This window comes from Equus caballus, chromosome 29, assembly GCF_041296265.1.
Source record: "Equus caballus isolate H_3958 breed thoroughbred chromosome 29, TB-T2T, whole genome shotgun sequence".
In the NCBI taxonomy this organism is placed as follows: Eukaryota; Metazoa; Chordata; class Mammalia; order Perissodactyla; family Equidae; genus Equus; species Equus caballus.
The window spans coordinates 41,404,677-41,414,012 of record NC_091712.1 but is presented as its reverse complement, the minus strand read 5'-3'; the positions used below and the strand labels follow the sequence as shown (position 1 = coordinate 41,414,012).

Below are 9,336 nucleotides of genomic sequence, written 5' to 3'. Positions count from 1 at the left end.
CTTAGTCTAATGGACATTAGACCAGCCATTCCCAGCCCTGAATCCTTGACACCCAACCTGTGTCCAACGTCTTCAAAGGGCATCACGGAAGTCTCCAAAAAGGTAATTCAAATTCGGAATCATTTCAAAAATACTCCTATGCTGCACGACACCTTTCTGGAAGGGGAGTGTTACAAAATCGAAGTGGGGAAGGATTGGGTATTGCCAGGCCCAGATGGCCAGGGATCACGGAATCTGACAAATCTTATCTTAGCTGCTCAGTAACTGGAATCCAAATTGTAGTCCTGATTTAAAAATGGAAAAGCAGATAGTTCCCCAGACCATGCATTACTTTTGTCTGATAAGGAAAAGTTATCAATGTGTTATAGTTGTAAATACACAGCTTATACAACGGGTAACAAATGAGCTCTGTGGTAGCCAGTAAAACAAGCTACTTGACACATTGCACGTTCCATAGCTGCACCAGACACCGGACATTCCTCTCACACAGGAAAGGGGGTACCCCCCCACAACCCACTCGGGGCCTGACCGCCCACTCCCGCCCTCCAGGTTTTCCCTTCTTTTTTTCTTCTTTTTTTTTTTTTTCTAAGGCGCAGACACCCCCCCCAGGAAACGAATTGGTGGTCATCTCATCCCACAGTATGCTCCTCACACACAAAACATTCAAACTACGTTTCTGCTGTCTCTTGCAGTCTCGTACACAAGGGGAAAGACGCCGCCTCACCACACAGTCCGTAACAGACCCTCCAGACAGCCACCCAACCATTCACATCCTCAGTGCACATGCTCACGGCAAAGGCTTAGGGACCACTCAGAAGATAGGTACCAGTGGCGAGTCCAGGGCCACCCAAACACCACACACCACGGGCGCTCTGCCGCTTCTGACATGACTTCTTTCGCCCTCGAAAGACCATCCACGTAGAGGTCCTGGAGGCAACTGGGTGGGGTGCAAAATGGCATGCTTTGGCTGGAACTCGCACCCTCCTCCACGGCCGTCTCTCAGCCAGGAAGCCTTTTGAGCCTGCAGGATTCGCGGCTCTGCTCCCTCACAGGTGCCTCTTCATGTGCAGGGCCAGGTGGTCGGACCTGGAGAAACACCTGCGGAGCGAACGAGCACGGACAAGGTCAGGTCTCCAGCCCTTGCTCGGGGTACAGCCCTCCCGCCCCGTGCGGCCCCCTGACCCCCCTGGCAGGGAAGACCTACCCACTGGGTCATCAGGATTCATTTTCAGGGGTGGGGAATTCCAGCTGATGGGACTATAAATTCAGGAGGTCTCCAATCCGCCCTCTGGAGCATGTCACCTGACCTTACTGCCCAGTTTCCAACTCTGAAGACGGCTGAAGGCCAATCTTCAAAGTATGAGTGACATCACTCTATTCTCAGGCACACAGGACATGGTTCTTCCTAACTGGGACTAGCATTATTAGAGACTTTTGTAAAAGTCCTAGGCTGAAAACAGAGGTGCCAGTAGAGGACAGGAAGCTGTGTACCCTCCCTCAGGGTCACTGCATGTCTACCCATTCTGGTGATGGCATCCTGTGCCTGAAGCTGCATGCACATACCTGTCACAGTGAGAACATTTAAAAGGTTTGGCACCAGTGTGCTTTCTGAAGTGTCTGGTTAACTCATCGCTTCTTGCAAAACGCCACTCACACCCTTGCCATGAGCATCTGTAAGGCTTTTCTCCTGGGAAGAGAGCAAAGGACAAGTGCACCGTGATTTCACTGCACAGCGAGGGCAGGCTACTGTGAGAGACACACACACACACACACACACACACACACACACACACACACACGGCAGCAGTGGGGTGGGGGGGACCAAGTCCACTCATTAGCAAGCTCAGGGGCCCTGTGGCCTCAGGAATTCAGAATATGCTTCCATTAGGGACAGGAGCTGCCACTCACAAAGCACATGTGGGGGCCCCTTCCTGAGGGAGCCACCATCTCCCAGTGCAGGGGAAGGGACGCAGGCTCGGCAGAGCCCGCAGGACCGTAACCGGAGCGAACGTGTAGGGACGACAATTACTCAGAGCGGAGAAATACTTCCGAGGTGATGTGTCCGCCCACTGGACCCACAGCCTTGGCCAGGGCAGGGTTTTATTGCCTTCTCCATGGAAACGGTTTCACTCAAGCTCTTATTTGGTTCCTAACTCACTTCCCTGTGGAATGAGGCTTTGTAGTTTCCTCCAGAAAACTACATTTCTCCAGAACTGAAGTCATGAGTTTCTGGGAAACCCCACTGCAAAGCCTTTTCAAAGCACTTTCTAAATGACAATCAAATGACCAGGTCGACTTCAGCCCCTGGGCAGATTATAAATATGAATTCCCTCAAAGTGCTACCCAAGAACACAAATATTCTGCCAAAGCCGGTCCTATGGTGTGCTGTTGGGCCCAATAGGGCCTGGCTCCGGGGCACCCGGGTCCCGATCCCGGAGGGGCCATGAGCTGTGTCAGGACCCTGACTTGAGGCCTCAGCAATGGCCCCCCATTGCCGGGAAGAGGAGAGTTTGCGTGACTTGATCTCAGAGATGTCTCCCAGCTCTGAGATTTCTGTGATTCCTCCCCAGTTATTCTAGACTGTCATGGTCATTCTAATGCAACTTCCACCTGGGTTGTAGTATTTTACTAAGAAGTTGGTTTTTGTTCTAACTGGTTCGAGATAACAAAGTCAGCATGACACAGAGAAATTCTCAGAAGTCCCCATGGATCCATACTGCTTCGTATGGAGTCTATCGGTCAAGCTCAACCCTCAGGCCAGCATCCATCCGGGGTCCTCCACGATGCCCAGCTACTCTTTCTTCCAACCCTTGAGTTTCATGTCAAAAACTCAGATGCAACTCCAGGTAACCTTATGCATGGACCCTGGAGACGGGCACTGTGGGCCGGGATGACCCGGCTGGCGGAAGTGGGTGGGAGATTGGGTGTAGATGGATAATGGGATTTACCTCTTGGTTGTTTACTCTGAGAGTGTCAACCATTCAACGGGCACACGTGTCCAGTCTTTCAGCTCCTACTCTGTCCTCCCCAGAGACCCCACTCTTTTGGGGAAAGACTGAGGAGGTGAGGATGCGTCTGCTCTGACCGCCTCCTGCGGCGCCCCGGCCCCCTCCCAGGGCTGGCGCAGTCCAGCGGCGCCCGCCAGCGGCCCACCTCCCAGGTGGCGGGAGGCACTGACCTGTGTGAGTGCGCTGATGTGCTTTCAAGTGGGAGCTTTTGGTGTAAACTTTTCTGCAGCCATTAAAATGGCACCGGTGTACCCTCCTCCGGCCGTCTGGGGAGGCGTCCCCGCTGCCCTTGTCCCCGGGCTTCCCCGCAGTCCCACCACGCATCTTCCCAGGAGGGTGCAGCTCGCCGGGCACGCAGCCCCACAGGTGAGAAGGTTCCCTGCTCAGTTCTGGAGAGGAAGGGGGCGTGGAGGTGACGGAGGAGCTCAGGTTCCCCGAGCTGACTAAAACTTCGCCGATGGGGTCGGAGGTAAACTTGGTGGTGGGTGAGAGTTCCTCGGAGCTGTCGGACGACTCGCTGCTCACGTCCGAGTTCAAGCTGTTGGTCTCCAGGTTGTAACCAAAGCCGGGGCTGTTCAGAGCCTCCTCCGGGGGGCTGGGGGAAATCTTCAGGTCTGAGTCCTCTTTTTTCTCCCGAGCCAGGATGATCTTGGTCCACAGATCTTCCTGGCTGTCGAATTTGATTTCGGAGGCCGACACATAGCAGGGTTCGCTCTGGAGGTAACGTTCCAGCTCCAGGCAGGTCTGTGCGGAAGGAAGCACAAGAAGGCACGTGATTGTGACAACGGCGAAAACGGAACCGAAAGCACATTTCCGAAAACATGCAGGGACCAAGGGCAAATCAACAGTGGCCGTGTCACCATGGGCGCAAAACCTTTTGTAATTAAGAATCCCCGTCTTTTAGGAGGGTGAGAGGAAGGCTATTTCTGGGAAGGGGGACGAATTCAGAAGAAAACCTCTCCTGGCTTCCCCATGTTGGACCAAGGGCCACAAGGAGTGATGTTCACTCAGCCAGTTTTGTCTTAGTTACCAGTGTTGATGGTTCTAATGAATTTCTGTAAATCACAGCAAGAAAACCAGCCTCAGACACACACCCCCCCAACAGGTTTAACCAGCTCTCTGACAGTCTCAAAACCATGTGCAATAAGGAAAAGCCCCAGCCATCCTCCTTTCACACGCACAGGACAGAAAGGATGCGCTGCTCGCAATGCACTGTGCTCTGAGTCTGCGTGTGTCTCCCTCTGGAGACACAGCTGACAGTACAGGGCTACCCTCAGCCAGCAGACGGCAGCTAGCTGATGGTCTGTATTCAGGGACATCAATGGAGCTGCAGAGAAACCACCCATGTGCTCCTTAGCCCAGACCTAGTAGGCTTTCAGAGAATGCCATTCCCAAGTGCAGGGCCATACAACTTTAACGACTTCCACCGTGGTCAGAGAAAAACAAGAGCTTCAACAACACAAGTGGAGAAATAATTCCAGAATGGCCATCTGCTCTGGTAAAGGATGCAGGAGGGGAAATTACTCCCCAGACCTGCTGGGAGTCCACAATGGACAAGAACTTTATCTACTGGCCAAGAGTACAACTGTATGAGTCATCACTCTATTTCTTTCACGCAATGCCAAAGGAGACTTCCTTTTGAAATTCTGACCAGCAGCCAAAAAAGGACCCAGTTCAAATATACATGCAGTGTGTCGTGTCGTGGACAGAATACCCCCTCCCCAGCCCCACAACCAACCTTTCAAGAAGCTACAACTGCCGAGAGACCAGCATCCCCTCTCCCCACCATCTCAAACTTTCTAGCCACTGGAAAAGAAAAACGGTAGGAAACATTTTAGGATTAAATTTTGTCTGCCCTTGTCCTCACTAGGATCAATTGCCTGCATGACCATATAAGGTCGTCTATACTACTGCAATTCTATAGATTTAAATTTTGACAGCAAGCTCTGCTCTTTTTAGCAAATCATTTTCAGGACTAGCAAAGCCTACCCACAGGGCTCACGCTTGCTTACTTAGCAATGTGCCTTCCATCATCATGTAACACGCACCCTTCCCCCTCCCCAGACTGGTCACACAGCAAGCATGAGCAAGCAGAGGAGGAAAAAACAATCAGTTTTCTCTTTACCCCTTAAATCAGACATCTGAGTTACAGGGCATAGGAGAGTGTTCTGAGGAGAGATGGCAAGATATTTTATTGACGTTCCAAAGAAAAGGGAAAGCGCATTTACCGAGATCTTGTTAAACTTTAATAATCTGGCTAATTTAAAATCTCCATTATACTGATGAGCAGTGGGGACCAGACTGGAGCTCTCGGAGAGTTTAAAAGCCTCTGAAGGCAACCGGGAGCTCAGCCTGGCTTGTGGCCCAAATCCCAAATGCCCCAAGGAAACTACTTAGATCAATTTCAATCACGTCCTAGGGAGCAGCTTCTTTAGGAGGAAGAAGGGGGAGGGGAGAGGAAGGCAGGAGAGGGCTGTGAACAATTAAGCAGGCATGTGAAGGTTGCAACACTTTGCATTTCATCCCCCTTAAAAGCTTTCTAGGCTTTGAAACCCACAGAATATATCTGATCTGCTAATTCACTTTGTGACAAAAAGCAAACAGCCTAAGCAGGGCAAAGAGACAATCTCAAACCCTCCTTCTGTCTTTTTAAAGACAATGGGACAAGTGTCAGAATCTCTCCCATCAGGCAAGCCTAACGAATTAGAAGGGGGGAGAAATTAAGTTTCTTAAATGTCCAATGCCAAAAATTCCAGTTCCTTTAAAAAATGCCGGAAACTGAGACTCTTTCTCCCAAACTCAGACTTGAAGCAATTCGGACAGGCTCATTGTCATATGACTGATAAGTCACTGGTTGTGCAAACATTGCTTTTTTTTCCCCCCCCTTCCCTGGTCAACAAAAGAAGCAGGTAAGAAAAACAAGGCAGATGGAGGTAAATCCTAAAGATTCCAAACAGGGAAAAGAAACTGGAAATGGCCTGGCAGAGAAAAGGCGCTGGTAGATGTTTCGCTGGCGAAATTTTTAATTAAAAAAAAAAAAAGAACTCTATGTACAAACACCAAAAAGCAAAACAAAAACAAAAATCCCTTTAAAAAAAAAAAAAAAAAGAACCCTTGGCAGTCCGTGCAAGTTCCTATGACAAGATCCAGCTGTGGAGTCTGGAGCTAGTAAAAGCACCAAACTTCTGCCAGGGCCTCGGGCCGGGCTCAGGCCGCGGAGCTGGGTCTGCCCTCCGGAGGATGCAGTTCGGAAGCCCCAGAATCGGGCAAAAAGCACCGGGAGCGACGAAGCGCTGCTGCGCCCCACTCCAATGACAACTCCACTCCACGCTGTACAAGGCCCTTTTAAAGTGCCTTCCGCACCGGAGGCAGCAGAGTACGTTTGAAGACTAATTATTTTAATTTTTTTTTTAAATTTACCCAAACCATTAAAAAAAAAGAAGAAAAAGAAAAAGAAATGCGCCTCCAACCATACACCGTCCTGGCTGTGTGCATGCACACTCCCTCCTCGGCGCACCGGGGCACCTGGCACACGACAATTCCTATTTACCTGTTGCCAGTATTCCTCCAGGGAGGGCAGCGCCGAGAAGTAACCAGTCTCGTGCACAATCTGGAGTTCCTGGAAGATGCTGCACATTGGGAGTACATCCATGTCGGGTTGGAAAAGACAGTCACTGCTGTTGGGAAAACAGGGACGTGTGCGGTCTGGAGTCGGGAGCGCGGCACCCGTGTCTGCAGCGCCGGGGGAAGTTTCATGCAAACTCAACGCGCAGCAATTAGGCGCCGCGGGTTCGGATCCTGCCGGAGCCCAGAGACGCGCTCGCGAGCCCACACAATATTTGCAAACACCGGACTGACTGCAAACGTAACCCCTGCAAAACTTCCCTATTCAAAGCTCCGCTGCCAGCCTCCCCCTCCTCCCCGCCTGGCTCCCCCCACTCCCTCCCCCCACGTGACTCGCCCGGCGCCCGCCCCGCGCGCCGCCCAATCACGCCGCGCCCGGCCCGGGGGCTGCCCGCCGATGATGTCAGCCCCGGCCAATGGCAGGCGGCGGCTCACCGCGGCCCCGCCTGGCGTGACCGAGCCTCTCCATCACGGCCCTCGCCATTGGCTCAATTCGAACTTCAGGCGGCTCTGATTGGAAGGCGGCCTCGCAGGCTATTTTTAGCAGGGTATATAAGGCGCGGGCCGCCGCGCGCCGGAGGAGTCGGCGCTGGGAGGTGCGCGGCCGAGCGGCTCAGTGCGCCCGCGGCCCGGCGTAGGGAGCCGGCTGGTCCCCTCCGTCCCCGTGCCCCGGTCCACGTACCCCCTTCGTCCCCGGCCTGGCGGCCCAGTGCGCCCGCCGCAGGAGGAGGGAGCCGGTCCTCCAGGCCCGTCCGATCGCGGTCACCAAGGCTGGGCACCCCACCGTCCCCGTCGCCCAGGTCCCGGTCACCCCGGTCCCTATCCCCATCACGAGGCGGAGCGGGCAGTGCGCTGCGGCTAGGCTGAAGGGGGCAGGAGGGTCCCCGCCACCCGACTCATCTCTGTCCCTTTTGTCCCTACTTGTCCAACCTCGGGGTCGCCTTGCTCTCCTTTGTCCTCTCCGTGCTTCCGTGCTCCGTCCCCTCCGTCCTGTCCCGCGTCGCCACTTCCAGCCTCGGGCTGCCCTGTCCCCCTCCGTCCCCTCCGGCCTTCCATGTTCCCTTCCGTCCCCCTCCGTCCTCAGGCCTTCGGCGGGGCCGCCGGAGTCACCGGGGGTGGGGACAGGGGGCTCTGACCCCACAGGTGTGGTGAGGAGGGGCCGCCCGGCAGGGAGGGGCCTGATCTGCTGGAGTCCAGGGATGCTTTGGGTGTGAATGAGAGTCCCACCTTAGGCCCCTCTCACTGGGTTGGGCACACACCTGGGGGACACACCTGCGCGCCTGATACCTGCCTGACCTGCAGCAATAGGACCCGAACTGCCCCAGGCCCAGGTTGGCTGTGCGGGCTCTTGAGGGGTTACTTTAAGATAAAGCCTAGGGTTAACACTGATTCTCTGGGAACGAATTTTGCATTTAAAAAAATAGTTACCCTATAACTGGTTCTCACTAGGATGCCAGGACCAGAATAGCATCCACACCACCTGTGTACTTGTTAGGAATGCACTTTCCAGGGCAGGGCCCCAAACGTACAGAATCAGAAAGTTGGGGGGAGGGGGATGTCCTGGCCATTGTGTCTGAACAAGCCCCCCAGGTGAATCTGTTGCCGGCTAAAGTTTGAGAACCAGAGAACTGTAACTTAAAATGTCTTTTTCTTACTTACCATAGACAGCCCTCCTTCTAAGAAGATGTGGAGTTTATTTCTCTAATTGGGAGGAATCTGTTTATGTTGCAGAGCTGTAATCTCAAAGAACCCTCCCCGAGGTTAACAACTAGGCTTTTCCCATGAATGTGTAAACAATTTAAATGAGGTCGAAGCTGACATTCAGTGTGGGTTTTTTTTTTTTTCATATAAATTAGCTCCTAAAATATACCATCATGTTCATTTTCAAGAAAAACGCCAAGAACACGAAGAATGTGCATTTTTAAATCCAAAGTGGAAAACTGAATTATAGCTGCTACTTTCATTTCTACTTCAAAATAGAGCTTAATGAACATCCTTTTAAATAAATTTTTTTTAAAAAAATGGAGTATGTAAAAGAATTTGGCAAGGATTTTGGATATCAGATTTTAGCAAATTAGAGCAGACTGGAATAAACCAGGATTATGACCCTGAGTAATCCTAGGCAGGGACCTTTGTGCACCAAGAGTTAGGAAAGGTTATTATCTTCTAGGGTCTATGAAGACAATCCAAAATGAATCGATGCCTGTGTTCCTCGTATTTTATCCCAGAGACAAAGAGCATGGCTGGCCCTCCCCAGGTGAGACTTGTGCCTTGAGTCTATTTCCAGGAAACGAAATGGTTTGGCTTTGAACTATCCATAGGTTGACCCAACCGCCTGGTGTCCACAACTGGTAGGATTTGGGAAATGGTTCTGAGAGTGTGGTTATATCAGAGATAGGGTTTTCTCCATAATTAGCAGCAATTGCCTAAGGAAGCAAGAATCCCATGGCCAGCAAGTGAAGGCCAGCATCCTGGACCTTATGGAGGAGAGTCAGGTGAAGGGTGGAAGAAGTTGCCCAAGTCCGGAAGCCATAATGGCTCTCTGTGCAATGCTTGTGGGTGTCAGGGTTGGGGTATCCTTATTTACCTTTTGGACAATTAACTATTCAGTGTTTAATAATTTTCTTTATCTCCATTCCCACAGAATATATATTTGTGCGTGTCTTTCACATGCACTGCCTACTACTTAGAAGAGTATATAGTT

General features: G+C 52.0%; 1 protein-coding gene across 2 annotated transcripts; it reads right to left on the bottom strand.

Annotated features, from left to right (window-relative positions):
- Window positions 1–331: 331 nt before the first annotated feature.
- On the bottom strand, window positions 332–6,974 carry KLF6 (KLF transcription factor 6). 2 transcript variants are annotated; one of them, XM_005606962.4, is made up of 4 exons: window positions 6,559–6,974; window positions 3,179–3,752; window positions 1,564–1,687; window positions 332–1,098 (listed from the first exon to the last, which is right to left on the bottom strand). In XM_005606962.4, exons 1-4 carry the CDS (start codon window positions 6,658–6,660, stop codon window positions 1,047–1,049), a joined length of 852 nt encoding a protein of 283 aa, XP_005607019.1. In that variant the 5' UTR covers window positions 6,661–6,974; the 3' UTR covers window positions 332–1,046. The 2 variants fall into 2 exon arrangements, 1 of the variants encoding a protein (XP_005607019.1); XR_011433998.1 differs by having other exon boundaries at window positions 557–1,098; window positions 2,949–3,752; window positions 6,559–6,951.
- Window positions 6,975–9,336: the final 2,362 nt, after the last annotated feature.